Source organism: Dicentrarchus labrax, unplaced genomic scaffold (genome assembly GCF_905237075.1).
Source record: "Dicentrarchus labrax unplaced genomic scaffold, dlabrax2021, whole genome shotgun sequence".
NCBI classification, from domain to species: Eukaryota; Metazoa; Chordata; class Actinopteri; family Moronidae; genus Dicentrarchus; species Dicentrarchus labrax.
In genome coordinates this window covers 4,171,231-4,191,181 of record NW_026136721.1, presented here as the reverse complement: position 1 = coordinate 4,191,181, position 19,951 = coordinate 4,171,231, and the positions used below count along the sequence as shown (strand labels likewise).

At 39.4% G+C, this 19,951-nt stretch overlaps 2 protein-coding genes across 5 annotated transcripts in view; one reads left to right on the top strand and one right to left on the bottom strand.

Annotated features, from left to right (window-relative positions):
• LOC127355472 (kin of IRRE-like protein 3) overlaps positions 1-19,951 on the top strand; it is a 413,394-nt gene that overhangs the window by 378,093 nt on the left and 15,350 nt on the right. The window lies entirely within an intron of this gene.
• Positions 1-19,951, bottom strand: part of amot (angiomotin) — a 63,290-nt gene that overhangs the window by 39,698 nt on the left and 3,641 nt on the right. Inside the window, exons 1-3 of one of the 4 annotated variants that reach the window (XM_051386377.1) lie at positions 10,716-10,854; positions 6,433-6,704; positions 1,055-1,115 (exon numbers count right to left, since the gene is read on the bottom strand). In XM_051386377.1, the coding sequence (XP_051242337.1) occupies positions 1,055-1,115 (61 nt within the window). In that variant the 5' untranslated portion in view covers positions 6,433-6,704; positions 10,716-10,854. Of the gene's footprint in view, positions 1-1,054; positions 1,116-2,778; positions 2,912-6,432; positions 6,705-10,715; positions 10,855-19,951 lie in introns of those variants that run through there. The other 3 variants (XM_051386376.1, XM_051386378.1, XM_051386380.1) reach the window with 3 other exon arrangements.

The window sequence follows — 19,951 nt, the reverse complement described above, 5'->3', positions numbered from 1 at the left end:
AACATAAAAGCAACATATCACATCTTAAATTAGCTAATGTTCGCAAATCGTTAAGCTAACTAACAATGGTAAATTAGCATGCTAGTTAGCTACGGTTTTGCTGCCATTAGCTAGCTAACTTAAAACGTGGCTATGTCGTTTTTATCTTTTAACCATGTTTTCCAACATACAGAGCCTAGCACATAGCATATCTAAGTACAGACAAGGAGGAAGTTGACGGAGGTTCTGAGCAAAGCCTGCTCATCAGAGCCGAAAGGGGCGGGACTTAGTAAGGGTCAATTAACGTTTCAAACATAAGTGTTGTTTACTTGTGGCACTGACAAGAAAATGTTGCAGTGTAGTTAACCAAAGTAGCACAAAACCGCTTGGCATTGTTCAAATTTACTGTGGTTTGCTGACTAATCAATGGCTACAGTGTCTGTGGATTGGACTATGAAATGCTTACAATGCAAAGAAGCTGCAGGACAAAAATAGAAACTTTACACATTACATGATGAGATATGTAAATGCATGTTTTAAGTATTACAGGATTAAAGGAAATATTTGAGAAGTAATACAGTGACTCCATTTTACCCCTTCAAACGAGCAGGAACATGATTTCCTTCCTAGAAATGTATGAGAGTGTAACCCACTGGCCATTGTGCAACAAAGATTTGCAAGAAACAAAATCCAGTGAATTGGAAATGATCACAGCTGATCCCAAGAAATTTGATTGGCAATGTTAACACAGTGTTAAAGACAAAACCAATATGTTTTCAGTTGAACATCCAACATTGTCAAAGTTAAAACCACCACCTGAGATGTGTCTGTTGTGTTTTGTCCAAATGAAAGAGGATCATTTCCTCCCAAACCATACCTCACTTCAGCGAGAGGTTTAAACTCAAAAGTGTTTATAATATCTTCTCTGCAGTCTTGAGAAACAAGTTAAATTTTTTTTTTTCTTATTTTCATTCACTGAAGTTTGTTATTAGTGTGGTTTCTTCTGACAACACTGAATGCTAACAACTCCAACGTTTTACACCTTTTTCTACAGAGTAAAGAAAGAAAATATTACATCTAGCGCTTTCTGTTATTCTTCTCATTCTCAAGGAGGAAGATGCTTTTTTCCGAAACATCTGTAGGTAAATAAAATCATATGAGACAAAAGGAAAAATGTTAGCTTTGATGGCATGACAGCAGGAACAGAAAAGAAGAAAAGTATTTATTGAATAATGAGTTGGGTAGTGGAATTTTAGATGCACAAAAGCTCTCTTTAAACTTAAATGACAATGAAAATCCACAAAATTATATCACAAAAAACAAGTACTCCAAAAAACTACTTTTTTCATTAGACATTGATAAACCTTGAATGTTTTAAGATACAATAAGCAACTTTCTAATATGGATGTTTATATGTTTATATCACTGAACTCACTCTGTCTTTATTGGGGACAGGTGTCTATTTGGGAAGTGCTTCTTCTCTCAAGTTTTGTTCAGCAAATTTGACAACCAACAACAACCTGAATATCAGGTCGTATTTTTTTCTTTGTGCCGCCTGCCATTACACTTGAACATGAACATTGTTTTATGGCACCCAGCATATAGACAGCGAGCAACAGACTTCACATGACAATTTTCACAACTTGGATATATTTGAATGAAACCCTTTGATCAGGGCTCCAGAGTGCGACCAATTTTTTTGAGAGTGCCACTAATAATTTTTCTAGGTCGCACCGGTGCACCTGACGCTGCCCGGGTGAAAACATAAATTTATTCCGCAAGCGCATCATCTCTCTGTGTTCTCCTGTGACTGAACTCACACACTCATGGTAGGATCATATCGTGTTCTAAACCAATAAGAGACAGAGCTCGGGCGGGTCTTTGCCTCTGATTGGCTGTGGTCCTGTTCACCGCGCTAAGTTGTGTGTGTTTAAAAATTGCCGAGCCCCAGTCCTTCGGCGACAGCATCACACTCGGAACCAGAGGAGACCACCGAGTCTGGGATAGAGCCCGGCTCCGAGACCCAAATTAAAAAGGCCAAAATATATTCCTTCAGACAGGACTGGCTGAAACAATTTCCCTGGCTGAGGTACAACAAAGGATGTAACGCAATGCACTGCGTGTACTGTCAGCAGTGCGGTCAGAATTTGGCCGGAAATAGTGCATTTGTGAGCGGGTCAACAACGTTTCGTATCGAAACTTGAAAAAAAACATATAAAAAACACACGATATGCCGTGACAAGTGTGTAGAGAAAGTGGCTACTCTCCCAGCTGCATTTCAGCAGCAGGTAGTAGTAATCAGGTCCTCTTTTAATTGGAAATGTTTTATTTTGCTTAGTGTTTTAGTTTGAAATTCAGCTCAGTGAAGCACTTTAAACACTTTATTTTTCTTTTTATAAATAATTGTGCTTCAAATAAAGACAAGCATTTCTTTACACCTTATTATTGTTTAAAAGTCATTCACATTATATAAAAGTTATGGAGAGCGATAAAAAGGTGACCTTATGGCGTTAAAGGTGACGCAATGAAAAATTTGGGTGCACCTACATCTTGTGCTGGTGCACCTAAAAAAAAAAAGTTAGGCGCACCAGTGCAACCAATGCAAAAAGTTAGTCTGGAGCCCTGCCTTTGATGGACCCTTTAGTCCGGAAGACCCCTACGGACTAACAGAATATGAATAATTAAGGAATATAGACAGACCATATGGTCTGGATTTCATACATCCAGATAATTTCTATAAAATCCAGACCAGGCCTCTAATGGAGACTGGAGATGAAGATTTATTTAGTGTATACCCACATCAGGCTAGTAAGGGAAACCTGCGTCTTCAAGTCTTATCCCCCTCTACATGGTCTCTTCATGGCGCATTATCTGCCAGTGTGGCTGTATCCCATATTGCTATGCTAATGACATCCAACTTTATGCATTTGAGAAACCTGAAATGTAAATAAAATGGATTAAATAATCACGCTGTAACCAAATGTGTTTATTTCAGCATTTAAAAAAATCATGTTTGACGTGTTTAAAGTAAAAACGTATACTGAGGACAGAGTGTGAGCAACAGGATGCTGACTGCAGTTCACTTAATAGCCACTGGTGTCATTATAACCTTTAATGAACATCAACCCATATTAAAGAAGCAACAACAAAATTCACATGCAACTGACTCTAAATATAAGAAGAAGCTGGGGATGTAGTGGCAGTTAAATTAGTGAAAGCAGGCAGCAGTGTAGCAGCCAGGGTGCAGAGTACAGCATTGTTGTATGCAGACTGAATGTTTATATGGACCGCCTATTGTTAGCAATTGGTTGTGGACATACGTGACTGGAGGGTATGGGACATGAGACCATAAATTGAACTACCGCTGGCTCCATTAAACACATTTAAAAATGTCTGACAAGTTAGACAGGTTGTCAGCACTGGCAGATGTTTGGCAAGGTGTGTTTTGTAGGCATAAACAAATGATCAATCAGATAATAAATATTCTGTGTAGTTATTATTGTTGCATATTGAACCTTTAAAATATCATTCCACTTATTAATTACTACAGCCAGCTAGCAGCAGGACGAGAGGAGGAGGAAGAAGGAAATAAACAACAAAAACAACAGAAAGAGAGCTGTGACAAGATGAGATGGCATGACAGATTATACTGTTAAGATGCAAGAGGCAGTGACTCTGTGAAGAGTTCCATCATTGCTTTTGTGTACATTTGATTCTTTGTGTGACATTTTGGGCGATAAACTTACATGAGTCAGACGTGAAGACTGATACCAGTTCAGTCTCATCCAGTACAGAAAAACTGATTTGGGAAGAGTCTAGCCTATACTTACACAAAGACTGATAATAACTGAAATAATGCCTTTTAACAACTCCAATGCAGTCCTATTAATGTGTTAAATACAACAGAGCCTGCCAGAGGTAATATGGTAGGGGAAAAAATGAGTGAAGGGACGGATGAACCAAGCAAACAGATTATCTTTAAAAACCAACAAACTGTAAGGGGAAAGTCTTTGAGAGAGTGGAGTTCATGCAACGATAAGACTTCGGTTAGATAGTGTCTTTTTATGGTTGGGCATGGGATGATGAAATTTAATGTCATAATTATTCTGGCCAAAATAAATCACTTTTCACGGTATATATCATTTTGCTGCATTTCAGCTAGAACACCTCAGAAAAGGCCCTTATTTCCCCATCATTCTTTAGTTTGGAATCTGTAGTAGTTCCACACATCTAGCTGAACTTTTTTTGTCTGAGCTACAACAGGAAAGCCGAGCCTTAAGCCATGGTGACTTGGTGGTTTAGGATTTTGGAAAGATGCTGGATTCCCCTTGTGACAATTCAAAAATAAATCAAGAAATCAAGTTATACCAGTTATACCAGGTGGATAAAAGCATGAAATAATAATTTGTGTTAGATAACTTGAATGCTAGAACTAAGCATGGGACCACATGAACATTTTATGTCATGATTAACTTGGCCAAAATAATTGCGATACACAATATTATCACAATAAACATTAAAATATACTTCATAGAGAAGTATACACTATTGGGCTTTTTGCTAAGACATGATCTGTTTTTTAGAGGACCCAGACATATGTATTCCCATATTAATCGACCAACTTGAGACATTTGGTTTCTGCTCGGAATACAAAATGAATCTGACTACAACGCAGATCTTAACATTCAACTACTTTCCATCTAAAAACTTACAACTAAAATATAATTTGAATTGGAGTGCAACAAAAATTAAATATCTTGGGGTCACCTTAATCCGAAAAATTTACGAATTATATGAACCCAAATATATCAAAGTGGATAAGGAAATTAGGAATGATATGGATAGGTGGGCTATCCTTCCATTAGACATTGGTTCATGAATAGAGACCATACAAATTAATATTCTCCCTCATATTCTCTACCTGTTTCAATCACCCATTGAGATACCTAAGAAACAATTTAAAATATGGGATAAAATAAAGGTTTATATGGAATGGTCATAGACCAAGAATTCAATTTGAAACATTACAGATTGAGAAAGATAACGGAGGAATATTTTCATGCAGCACAAATTAGACCTGTAATTTGCTGGTGTGATAAAGACTATGTAGCAAAATGGAAAATTTAGAGCAATTTGTACAATTAAGAGAAATTCAAAGCCTTATTGTGGACAGAGAAAAAAACAATGAGTATGATTGAACAATGGCGTTAAAGGCGACGCAATGAAAAATTTGGGCGCACCTAAATTAGGCGCACCAGTGCAACCAATGCAAAAAGTTATATACTTTATACTTTTAAAAAGACGCAAAAAAATACTGGAATCACTTACATTTTGTTGAGAAATACATCACAGATCTATACTATTTCCGGTTTAACTAGTTTTAAGGAGGGGTAAAACGGGCAAGCTGAGCATTACGCCATGTTGGATTAGGACAGGATATTTTGGGATGTCTGTAAAGATGTGGGCCACCTCTTGTCCCCTTGTTCAAAATAAATCAGGAAATCAGTATAGTATAGACTGTATGCTGGTGAGCTAGACAGCTTTTTCAAGTCAAGCCTTGTGAGGATATTCACGATTATCACAATTATCATAATACTGGAAATTCTATACTGGAGTGTTTTTTTGTTTTTTTTTAATCGCGATACATAATAATATCGTCCCATCCCTTGCTAGAACCTATGTTCTCTTGTGAGTGGACATGACAGAATGACCATCAGCCAATCAGAGCAGAGCAAAGATCACTGTGTAAGTCTTGATTAGTACAGGTTGCCTGCAGAGTTTTCTAATAACAAACTCCACCTGTTGATCAGTGCAATAGTGTGAAACCACTGGCAGGACTGTGTATATGTATGCATATGTGTCTTCACAATTGTCACAAGAAAACCAAAACAGGAACCCAGTCTTAAAAAAACGGCTGCCCCCACTAGAGGTGTATAACTTATCTGGCAAGATCAACTACATGTCATGGATTGTGTTTTGAGACATAACTTGAACTTTAACAATTGAAAGCAATTATACAATGCCTAACATGCTCACTTGTCACTTGTTCCACTTAAATGATCAGTGTTTTGACTAGTGCTTTAATTTAGATGGAATTGCATTACACACTTTTAGAGTTATTGTTTTTTTTACAAAATAATAATTTCCTGTTTTTATTCTGAAAGCAAGATGCCATACACTTAAACTGTGTGCACACATTAGTAATCTTTCTGCACTGTTTATCAATTAGTGCGCACAGACTGCTAAACTGAGTGGATGGTTTGTTATGTCCTTACACCTCCTCTGCCCTTCCTTTCTTCTCCCCTTCTCTATCCTGTCCCTCTGTCCTCTTGACTACCTGTCCTCTTCCTCTCATTTGCCCACTTTCCTTCCTGCCCGTCTTCCTCCTTATCTGTTTTCCTTTAACCAACTTACTTTCCCAAATCTCAGTAGGTTTCTCCCTCTTACACCTACCTGTATGGCTATTCTCACTACGCTCTCCTGGGGGCATTAGTGGCAACAGCTGCTCATGTTGCAATGCTGCAGCAGGCCCAGTGGGAGTCCCGGACAGGGCTTGGTGAGGGTGAGCAGGATGGTGCTGATAGTACAGTTGTGGGTGGAGGTGGTGATAGCGTGGTAGTGGCAGGTGGTTAAACTCCTGGTTCTGGCTGTCCTGCAGGCTCAGCAGGTCCTCAAGGGGCTCCAAGAAGAGAGGCGCTGATTGGCGTCACTGAGACCCAAACACTCTGCAGAAAAAATAAGTGAGGTTTATTTTTATCACATTGAACAAACTCGCCCTGTGGTTGTATGCATCCACTAAAGTTGCAGTTTACATCCATTTCTATCCAGACTCATAGAATAATATGTGATGAAGAATTTGAAGGAATTGAATACAAGGTATAAAGAGTATTTTTTGGTTAAATGGAAGTTATCACTATATTGCTGATACATATGTTTGATTCCAGTGAATATACATGTTTGAACTGAGTTTCACCTTTGCTTTTGGAAGGGGAGGGTGAAGCGAGGGAGTTCCTGCAACTATACCACTTGATGCCACTAAAAGGCTACACACTGGACCTTTAAATTATGGCTAAAAACCTATTTTTGAGTCAAAAGTCACCAATTCAGTGTCTGACCAACTGTGAAATATGGTCACAATCTTTCCTTCTGTTCCTGAATTATAGTTTTGAATAAAATTTTGCCAAAGAAATATTCTATTTCAAGGGCACTATGATGTTACAAAAATGTTAACCCTTGACCTTTTGGGTATGCCATTAAACATCTGGTGAAATTTAGAGGTCACAGTGACCTTTGACCACCAAAATCTATTCATTTCATTCTTCAGTCAAAATGGAAGTTTGTGCCAAGTTAGTAGAAATTCCCTCAAGGCGTTCCTGAGGTATCGCATTCACAAGGAATTGGACGGATGGACAAACAAAAGGAAAGTATGCTGCCTCTGGCTATGGCTATCGTGGCGTGGCGTGCAGAGAAAATGGGAGACTATTTGGGGAAGTAAGTGTCAGACCCACAACTTAAATAAAGAGACAGTGACAGCATGGCAGGAGGATGATACGACAGATCCTTGTGATGTGGTCTTGTATTTAAAGTAATCACGTCCAAAGTCTGACTGAAACTGAAGCTGAACACAAAGCACTCTGCAGAAGTCTAAACAACGCTGTTTCCAACGCTGAAAATGTGACTTTAAATTCAGACACTTAAGGAAGAGCTGTTCTCTCTACCTGTCTTTTTTTACTATGCTATTAGTCTGCTCCTACACACACACACACACACACACACACACACACACACACACACACTTGCACCCACGCACACACACACAGTGAGTGTCAGTGCAGTATATCATGACAAACACACATACAGACACAAGAACGTTTAGACCTTGGTTGCTGAGTAAACTGTTTATATAAAAGGGGGAATGGAGACAGGGGTGTTTGGGGGAAGAGGAGGCACTCAGAGGGGGAGTAATACATCTGGAAGTAATTATTTTTCTTTTCAGCAGAGGAGGTGGATTAGTTCTGTTGTCATACTGATTATCTTACTCATACTGTCTTCTGTGTTGCCAAGATGTTAACATGTAACCTAAAATTCAAAAAATGTGTGTGTGTATACACAAAGAGGTACAAACCCCCCTCCCTTCTGAGCTCATACAGGCATAGCTAGGAATCAGAGCTGCTCTCCCTTACTCAAGGTTTACATTTTTATCCAAAACGCTCCTCCTCACTCTTCTTTGTTACTACTTTTCCTGACACACACACACACACACACACACACACACACACACACACACACACAGAGTTTATTACCTAGTCACTAAATAATAGCAGTCCTCTGCACACAAACTTTGTTTGGACCATCTCTGCTGTTTGAAATAATGCTGTCATCATTTGTCAAGATGGCTTTAACCTGACTTAATTTCCTGTCACACAACCAGAGAGCAGCGTGGGAACAAGACAACACAGCCCATTGTAGCACCTCATCAGACTTAAAGCGGGCTGTCTAGTATGGATTTTTTTTCCTTCTGCTGTGATCAATGCAACCTAAACTAAACCAATGTACAGTGGAGTTGCAGAGGATGAAGCAGCCTGAAGAATATAAGCTGCTCTGTAATGGTGGTATGCCAACATCTACTGCTGTATCTGCAGCAGAGCAACAGGCCGTAGCTGGGATAGGCACTGTCTGCATCTCACCTCACCAAGACTCAAGACTAGTAGCCGCCACAATTGATGTTTGGTAAAAAGTAACATGACGATGACCATAATGCCACATTCAAGGCTTCAAAACGGTACTCCACAAACCGATGGGTGACGCCACAATAGGTTGACACTTGGGTTAGACCAACTAAAATGTTAATCAATTACCTGCAAAATCACTACAGGCTGCAACTAAACGTATATATTTCTTTTTTAAAAACATTTAAGTGCGTATGTGGCTTGCAGTATAAACATCCATGTCAAAACCATCTCCACTTCCACTCTGGGCTCTTGGACCTGCTTCTCTGTCTCTCCCAGATTGTGGACACAATGATAACCATTTCAATGTCTTTTTACCACAAGATTTTTGAAATTTGATTGTCTTAAATTAATGATATATGGTAAATAGTAAATGGACCTGTACTTGTATAGCACCTTTCTAGTCTTCCGACCACTCAAAGCGCTTTTACAGTACCTGCCACATTCACCCTTTCACACACATTCACTCAGTGATGGCAAAGCCCACTTATTCATACACATTCATAGCAAGGCTGTTTTCACAACATACCTGGGGTGGCGTGAAAGCTGTACTCTATAACTGTGGACTGGTGTGCAGCAGCTTATTCAGAATTTAGTCAGCTGAGAATATTATTGCAATATATAATATTATTGCAAATATACACATGACTACGGAAGCCCTAAAGGGCCATGCATTCATACATTTTATTTCCTCCGTTTTCCCGTGATTTTCTCGAGATAACGAAACTTTGTTTTTCCGAGATAACGATATAATTAATTCGAGATCTCAAGATAATGACTGTGATACAATAACTGTGGTCAAGCCAGCCACACTTAAATTTAAAGCGTATTCACTTCCGGTTTTCAAAATAAATGTATTAAGAAAAGTAAGCTATAATTCGAACCTACATTTAAAATAAAATATGTTACATTGAAGTGTTTCATGTGCCCATAATGAATAAAAAACATACTTAATATCAAGCATTTTACTGCACCAATGTGGAGAAATGCCAAAACAAAAGTTCCATATTTGTATCTCCCAAGTGGCATCTTTTCTCATATTTGAGGTACAGTAAAAACATATTGCTCAACAATTCCTGGCTATGGATGGTATATTTGACTGCTACACATATAAGAATACAAGTATACTTCATATCAAGCATTTGTACTGCACCATTGTGGAGAAATTCAATAATAAAAGTCCCATATTTATACCTCCAGATTCAATATTTGACCCTATTTGAGCTACTGTAAAAACACTTTGCTCAATAATTCCTGGCTATGGATGGTATATTTGACTTCTACACATGTAAGACTACACACACACTTAATATCAAGCATTTTTACTGCACCAATTTGGAGAAATTCAACAATAAATTCCATATTTGTACCTGTTTTTACCTTACTCTGTGTGCTTGCCACAGTATTGTAAGTCACAGTACCCACTGGATAGACTTTGCAGTGACACCAACATGTTACCACAAGCATTTGTTTCTGCATAACGGAAAAAACTGATTTCATGTCAGTGCCTATCGGATATCATACACACTGATACCGATATGTCTGTGATAGGCCAATACTGACCGATATTATTGGTCAAGTAATACATCAGTCGGACTCTAATTTTCATTTTAGTCTTTAAGGAGACACATATTCAATTTAGGAATTAGAAAATAGAGAGAGTAAATACCCCGATGACGACAAATACAAAAAGAGACACAAGATACTGTAAATGCACTGAAATCAAGAAGGATTTCACAGCTTCATAACAGCAGAGAAACTATAAACTCTTGGAGAAGAAAGTTCCAAGGTGTCTTTGGCTTTGATGAAAGCTGAAAAATATTTTAATGTCCTTTTCACAGACCAGCGATTAAGAGCTTTATCTTTTTTTCTCCATTAACAACAAAAAAAATAAATAAATAACACCCTCTACCCTGTTTTCATCTTCACAGCATAAAACTGAATTCATGTTCTCTGTTCGAATCACTGGTAAAAGGTGGCTCATACGTATTATTTAAATGCTCCTACCTGTATAGCTTTCTCAGAAAATGTGAAAAACTAGAAGGTAATCCAACGTTTGTTGTTTGAGTGTGTCTGTTTTACAGATATCTGCTTTGTGCAGGTTTGAGACGGCGCACCTCTATTTCCATTTCCACCCCCCCTCCTCTTCCCTCACTCCGACAGGTGGGGCTGGGAGGTTGGGACAGGTGGATTTGGCAAGTATTCAGCACTGAGCCGCTCCTTCATACCTATCCTCTAGTCTAACTGCTTTGCCAGCGTTTACTCTGCCAACCGTCAATGAGATAAATACTCCAGACAGTAACTTCCCCTTTCACTGCTTTAACAACAACAGGGTGGACTGCTTGACGGAGAATGCCTTTCTTCTTCTTTCTTGTGATCATAAAAAAGATAAAATGGTGTTTTACACTGCAGAGGACTTCCTTAAGCAGATAATCTCCTTGCTACTTTTTTCATTTCAGAGAATATATGCTGTGCACAAAACACAAAAACACAGTCCAACTAAAGGAAGCACAAGGACTCTGTATGGTGCAACAGATTAACACACAGGAGACAGAAAGAGACCAAGAAGACGTGAGTCAACAGCAGTGTCTAGACATGTGCTTCACAGTCACCAAATCTTTACATGATGACACAGACAGCTGATTCAGACATGACAGGAAAACATGGGATACATAGTCACATGACCTGCAGCTCCTGTCATCCGGACACATCTGGAAGTCAAAGCTGCAGAGGATGCACTGCACTGTTAAAGTAAGGATTTTATTGGGACGCCTTAGCGCTCAATTCTGATTTATTGCTAAGATTTTATTTTTTTGTTTGGCAGTTCACATTACTTTTTAAATGAGGCTCGTATCAAATTCCACTGTAAACTTGTCAATGTGACCCACGTGACGAATGTTAATCTAGAGTGACATAAATAAATAGTCACATGAATCCTGATATGACACAATGAGGTCAATGCAAAAAATCAGACCACATATGAAAATAGCCTAAATCAGAATTGAAAAGACCAAATTCCATGTGATTTGTACTCTTCCCCAAAAAAATCTGATTTGGGTCACTTTGGCCTTAGGTTCAGGCTTGGATGTGGATTTTTCAAAAGATCCATTTCATCATCATTGTGGAGTACGAACCCGTCTTGCATGTTTGATATTAACTGGGAAAAAGTGAGTTGTTTTATGTAACTTTGACTTGGCAAGAAGTCAGATACACCATCACAGCCGTCTTGTCTCATTCATGTAACAGGCACAGTTTCTCTCTGTATGTCAGTAGGTCAGGGACAAAGGAAATTAGCCATGGCATAGCTTCATCTTATGTTGGAGATTCACCAACACTGTAATAGAGCTGCATTATTATTCGAAATCGCAATTAGGCCAAGTGCAATATGCAAGTAGCAGAAGCTGCAATTTTTTGATAGTGCTGAAATGTGTGACAAACAGCATTATAATGAAGATCTTTTTCTTCTGTATGTTCACAAATCTCTCTCTCTCTCTCTGTAAATAATTTTATAAGAAGTATAGTCTAGACCTGCTCTATTTGAAGAGTGTGCTGAAGTAACATCTGTTATGATTTGGCGCCATAGAAATCAAATATAATTGAAAAACTGAATTAAAGGTATGCCCAAGCTCTGAAACAACTCTCTCTTCTAGAAATACTGTTATTTTGCTTTGGTTTTGTAGATAGTTTTATCTTTGGTACATGGTGTTGCAAATTGTTGCTGGTACTTTCCTATAATGTTGTTGTAGCGCAATTGGCACATGCTGAGTACAGAGGAGAGAGAGAGAGAGAGAGAGAGAGAGAGAGAGAGAGAGAGAGAGAGAGAGAGAGAGTGTAAACAAATAAAAATATATTTTTTTGGCATCAGGCCATTCTTTTGGATATGTATCCCCAGTGTAGAGCACTTGCTATAACAAAGTATACAATGTTGTTGCTGTAACTTGATGTGATGCTACTGTTGCTGCTGTGTGACGTATTGATGAGTGTAATATATTTGTTAGCCCACCCACCCAAAATCACCACCAGCCGTCACTGGATACTAATAGCCATAATAATTAGGAATATTGAATTGAGGTCTGTGGGTCGAGTAAAATAATAATTACTCATAAAGGACAAATTATGAAACATTCCTATTCAACTAAGAAAGAATATGAACTGTAATGTTAAGTAGGAAAGTGATCAAGATGCAGGATGAAACCTGACATTAAGTTGAGTGCAGAGTCTAGCGACAGAAGTAATTGGAAACACATACGTGACTCAAGCTGGGTGGTGTAATGACATAGATATGAAGCCAACCTCAGGTATTTGAAATGACCGGTAGAAATCAGGTTCAACAAGAAAACTCCTTTAATTTCAGACAGTGGGAAGAATGAAGATCTTGTTTTACCACATATTCAGTTAATGATGCTGCTCGGACAATAAAAACACTATATTTTCTACTTTCTTTTTCAGTGAACGCCCTGCTTCACATTCAACCCCTTTTCATTAACCCACAGCTGAGGGAATTCACCCAAACTGTAGAATCAAACCAGTAGCCTTTCTATCACAAGCACACTTATTTTTGTCTCGGGCTATCTCTGCCCTTAAAGTGACAGATGAACCCTTTAGTGGGGCTGAATGAGCTGAGGAAGGGCAATTCTTCAGATCAATATCCCTTATTTTACATCCTTACTAGTGGTCGACGCAATGGGTTTTTAAATGCCACTAAATGGGCAATCAGCAATATCATTCTTTTGGTCAGAGCTTTTAAATATTTAGTGGCTTAGGGCTTAGAAGCTAACTCAAATGGAGTTTGTGACTGCTTCCTCAGCTAGACCTTCTTCCTGTTGTCTGTTTTCTTCGGCATATGATTCTGTGAGCTGATACTATGTGTTTTGTTTTATGCATTTTTAATGTTTGTGTGTATGCATTTGTTTTAAAGCGTTGTATCGCTGCTGTCTTGGCCAGGCTCCCTGGGAAAAGAGATTATAATCTCAATGGGACCTGGTTAAATAAAGGTTTATTAATAATAATACCCAAAGCTCAATAGGTGAGGACTGGAATGTAGATCAACTGTTAAATTGAGAGCTTTGCTGTTAAGCTCAGCTCTCTCTTTACCACAACGGTCTACTACAACACCCACGTTATTGTTGATGCTTCACCAATCTCACAGTCCTTTTTACCATCACAGGTGAAGATGACCCCAAAATACTTGAACACTCTGGGCAACTCACTCCCAACCCAGTGGGAGTTAACCACGCATTTCCAGTATAGAACCATGTCCTCAGATGGAGGTGTCATCCCAACAGCTTCATATTTGACTACGAACCATGCCAGTGCTTGCTGAAGTGTCACAGTCAGTTGAAGCCAACATAACTACATCATCTGCAAAGACTGAAGAAGCAATACTCTTGCTGGGACTTGAGGCCATATCAAGGGACAATCCTGGAGAAGCACAACACCAACTGAATTTCCTGCCAAGAATACAGACACAGGTTTCACCCTGGTACCCCATACTCCCGCAGAACACCTCAAAAAGACCTTCTCCTACAACACATGGTAAATGGACCTGTACTTGTATAACGCCTTTCTAGTCTTCCGACCACTCAAAGCACTTTTACACTACGTGTCACATTCACCCTTTCACACACATTCACTCAGTGATGGCAAAGTCCATTGAACAGAAACTAACTCATTCATACACGGCATGACACAATGAGGTCAATGCAAAAAAATTGCACGGCATCGGGAGCAATTCGGGGTTCAGTATCTTGCTCAAGGATACTTCGACATGTGGCACCAGGAGCCGGGGATCGAACCCACAACCTTCTGATTAAGGAACGACCCGCTCTGCCTCTGAGCCACAGCCGCCCCATGTAGACTGGATGGGCAAACTCCCATGACACCTCTAATAACTCTGCACGGGTAAAGAGTAGGGATGCTCGATATTGGCTTTTCTGCCAATCTTCCGATATTGTCCAACTCTCAATTTCCGATACAGATATCACCCGATACCGATATATGCAGGCTTGTTACACCAAAACTGTTAGGTAACAACATAACATATGTCCTATTGTGGAATTAACACATTATGACTAATTTTATTGTGATGCCCCACTGGATGCATACATAAATGCAACATGGCTTTCCAAATGTAAACACTGTCTGTGCAAAATAAGAGAACAACTTCAACTTTCATTGTATTAATACTGAAAAGAGCGCTAACGCTAATCGCTAGCTACGCGCTAATCGCTAGCTAAGCGCTAGCTTTGGTTAATGTGTTTAATTGTATTATGCACCTGAAGGAGTGCTAATGTAAATTCTAAGCCATTTGTTAGTTTGGTTAAGGAACAGCTCATAGCAGGGTAAAATATTTAAGGTGTATTGCACTTATTTTGTGTTAATATTAAAATCATTCAGCTTTAAATTGTTTGCTTGTTAGCCACGGTTAGCAACCAACCAGTCCAGTGTAGTTGTTGTTGTTATACGTCATCTAGCGCGCGCCGGTAAATGTCCCATGCTGCGTTCATGCAGGATCGGAAATGCTGAAGCCTACAGAACAAACATCGGTTATAAAAACCTGATACCGATAATTCCCTATATTACATTTTCTAGTGAATATCGGAGGGCTGATATTATCGGACATCCCTAGTGAAGAGCTATCCCACTGTTCCATGACCACGCTGGAATATATATATACAATACACAATACAATACACAATATTTGGAGCACACCCTCCCAACCCCTTTTGTAAAAATTAGAACTACACCCTGGTCTGCCATTGCACGGGCACTGCCCCCACTGACCCCACACAGCACCATATTTCTGTTAATTTTTCATTGTGCTCAACCATTTTTTTTTTTTACAAAGAAAAAAGATCTGCTACACCTTTATATTTTGTCCCAACATTCAGTTCATCCACTTATCAATTACTTTTATGAATGCCAGCATGTTTTCCTGACACTTACACATTGCAAAACTGAGCTGAATAGTATTTGATATCATATACAAAGACATTGATGTCCAGGTGTTTTCAGCAGCTGCAGTGAAGTTTAACATTTTACTGATCAAAATCATCAACTGTAAATCCATCAAAAAAACAATTTCTGTCTCTCACGTACAGTCTGCAACTGCAGCTGATATATGGTAAGTCATGACTGTAAAAGGCTTTCTGTGAAATAACTGCAACAGCAGAAGAAGTGACAGTAGTTTACCAGTCCAAACATGTCTGTTGCACAATAACTGAGTAGGGACAGAAGTACTGTCACTTTTCAGGCGCCTGGTTATCTCAGTCCGTAAAGCAGTTGCTGCAGCGGCCCTGGTTCGAATCCGACCTGTGACCCTTTGCTGTGTGTCATTCCCCCTTCTTTCCTATCTGTCTTCAGCTGTTACTATCAATAAAGGCAATAAAAGGCCAAAAAAAACCAAAACACTTTAACTGTGACCTTTGACCTCCTGATAAAATTAGTGTAACAGTGAGCTACAAATTGAGATTCTTTCAGTGTAGTCAATGCAAGCCAATCAATAACTTAAAAGGTCCAGTGTGTAACATTTAGGAGGATCTATCGTCAGAAATGGAATATAATATTCGTTAGGGCTGCTCGATTATGGAAAAAATCCTAATCACGATTATTTGGGTCAAAATTGAAATCACGATTATTCAAACGATTATTTTTTTAAACTTCAGAAAAATGCTGCATTTAGTGGACATTTGTCAAAAACACTTTGCAAGGAAGTCCTCAGTTACACTTTCCTTTCCCCATAAACATTTGTAAGTCTCCGGTTACCTGTTCAAACGAAAACAACGTGACAGGAGAAGACTGCAACTAGTGTCGCGACCACCGGCGCAAGTATAAATAGTTAAGGCGCTCCCGTGATTTCACATTGTTGCGCGACAGGTCGGGAACGGCGAGTATACCGAGCGCATGACTCATGTGCAGTGCATGCTGTGGGGGAGGGACGGACATACGCATGCGCGAAATACGCAGACTGTGGCTGTGTCCCAATTCAGGGGCTGCATCCCTGAATTGGGACACAGCTTTTTTCTGTACAACGTTTCACAACAGAAAATGAAAAAAAAAAAAAGTTTCCCCCCGATTTTATTAGTTTTGAGATCGTTTGGCCCCAAAATCGTAATCATGATAAAATTTCGATTAATTGAGCAGCCTTATCATAGGTATGTTTTTATCTGCGTATAATCACCTGAAAATACAAACGTTGTGTATGTTGTGTTTACCTTACGTTAGAATTAGCTGCTTTTAAGTACAGAGGGAGCGGGTAAGGTGACGTGAGGGAGTTAAAATCTGAAATTACACTGCTAGATGCCACTAAATCCTACATAATGGGTTCTTCTCATCTCTGGCCTCTTTTGGTCTCTCCATCTTGCCTGAACACACACACTTGAATGTATGAGAGGTTCCCGAGTTGAAACTTTTCAGGGAATAACAGGAGAGGAAGCACCAGGGTAGGAAAGACGAGAGGAGAGAAGACAAGATCATATTGATCACACATATTTTGACTAAAAGCACAAAGCCCAGCAGAGGATGTACTTCCTGCGGCAGCTGAAGAAGTTCAACCTGCCAAAGACGATGATGGTGCACTTCTACACCGCCATCATCAAGTCCATCCTCACCTCATCCATCACCATCTGGTACGCTGCTGCCACTGCCAAGGACAAGGGCAGACTGCAGCGTATCATTCGATCTGCTGAGAAGGTGATCGGCTGCAATCTTCCATACCTCCAGGACCTGTACGCCTCTAGGACCTGGAAGCGTGCAGGTAAGATTGTGGCTGACCCCTCCCACCCCGGTCACAATCTCTTTGAGATACTTCCCTCTGCGGTCCATCAAGACTAAAACGTCTCGCCATAAAAACAGTTTCTACCCGTCTGCAGCTGGCCTCCTTAACAAGGCCCGGATTACCCACTTTCATTGACTCTTATACCCACCCTGTATATAAAGTATGCATTACATTAATGCACCCACGTTCTTCTGCACGGCTTTCTCTTTCTCTTCTTATCTTTATCTATTTATTTTTTGAAATTAGTTTATTTTTCTGTGTGATTTTTGTGTGATTTGAATAATTGTATATTTGTATATTTGTATTTGTATATGTGTATATTTTATGCACCAACTGCACCAGGTCACATTCCTCGTAGGCGTAAAAACCTACTTGGCAATAAACAAAATTCTGATTCTGATTCTGATGTGTGTACTATTTGTATATGTACAACTGACAACCTGAGCCTACACCGAGAGTAAAACCAGTCACCTGCATCTGCATTTGATTTTCCAAAATGCCATACTATTTTCACCCTCGGCTACCGTAAAGTTAGCTAGGAAATATTCCTGCAAATTAAACAGAAATTTCAATTCAATTGGCTTGATTGTATCAAAATTGTACGGATTTGTGTTTAAACCCCCCACCACCAGATAGTAGTGTTAAACTGAGGGCTATGATTTTGGATGTTTCAGGGACTGTGATATACAAATGCAGATTTCACTGTACTGGTTGCATTAAGAAAGTTAACTTTTTTACTCTTTATGCATTTTTATGTTCTTTATACAACATTTTAGTATAAAATTATTAGTATTAGTTAAATTTTAGGTTTTTTAGCTTGTAAAAAAAACGCAATATATTGCTTGTTACAGTGTCACAATATATTGAATCGTAAGCCCTGTATCATGAAACGTATAGTTTCGCCAAATTCTTGCCAAAACACTTTGCTTGCAACCAACTGATAAGCCACCCACTTAACCACTCCATCCAAATGTGTATGGGGGAAAAACGATGGTTTGTCCATTCTGGGCTAATGTAGAAACATACATTCTAAGGTAACAAAAATACAACCATTCCCATTTTCAGGTCATTATTCACTAATGAAATCATACCTATGACTATTATATATCCATTTTTAGCAACAGATCCTCCTAAATGTCACACACTGGATCTCTTAATGAGCTGCAAATGTGTATGCTTGTATAACACGAATAATAGCTAAACTGCATAAGAAAAGGGTTAGTTGAAGAACAGATGATCCGCTTCTGAAACATCTCCAGTAGATGCTGGAGTCGTGACTGAGCCATAGCACACCATGAAAGCAACACTGACAGATACTGTGCAATTGGTATGAACATATGAACTTCATGCCGGATTACCCATGGTAATGCTTTCCGGTAGGGATGCACCGATATGAAAATTTTGGCCGATACCGATATCCGATATTAATTTTGCTGTTATGGCCGATAACCGATATTTACCGATATCGATATATGTTTTTTAAAAAAGTTTCTGAGATGATAAAATTTAGTACAGACTTCCTTTATTTTCAGAACGTATTTTACTTCCAAATAACAAAGTTACAGGGCTACCATAAAACATAAGTAACCAACCTTTACCACTTATCAAACATGCCAGTATTCATGGCAACATGTTTTCAGCTCTGTGCACTCCAGTTAAACTCAAATCTGTGAAAAAGGCTAAATCAAAATATCCAAAACATGTCCTGACTGTTAGTGCACAGTTTTTCAACTTGCACTGTAATTTTCCACGTAGCAAACATGCAGTCAAATGCGCCAGCGATGGCGACCCCCGTATGCGATCCTGCAAACTCTTGCGCATGTAAAACAGCTCTCTTCATTTCAAAGTTTCCATCAATCCACTGAGCAGTAAGGCTCAACATACTCATCTGACTTACGTCCGAACTCCATATATCTGTAGTGAAGCTAATGTCAGTCACACTGTCCAACAATTTGTGGATATGCGTGGCCACGACTTCGTACAAAGCAGGGAGGGAGACGTCGGAAAAGTAGCGCCGACTTGGCAGGCTGTAGCGGGGTTCAATATGCTCTATCAACCGAAATCCTCGGTCCTCCACTATGGAAAATGGCTGGTTGTCAAGAGCAATCATTTCCATTACCTTGTTGGTTATTGACCTGGCTTTTGCGCTGCCATTGGCAAATTCCTTGGTCTGGTCGAGTACCTGCTGTATTGGGCTCCCAGCTGCAGCTGCACCTGCTTTGGTTTTGCCTGCTGGCTAACGTTAGCAGCATTTGCTTCCTGTAATTGTTCGTGTAGTTCTGGGTGGCGGTTTTTCAAATGACATATTCAATTTGTGGTATTGAATGACTTGACGCGGCATCCTCCTCGCATTACCTCGACTTTGCAGGTGTTGCATACTGCTTTTCGAGTGTCTTCTTTTGACACCGTGAAAAACGCCCACACCGCTGACATTTTTTCTCCTCTTCAGTTTAACATCCCACAATCC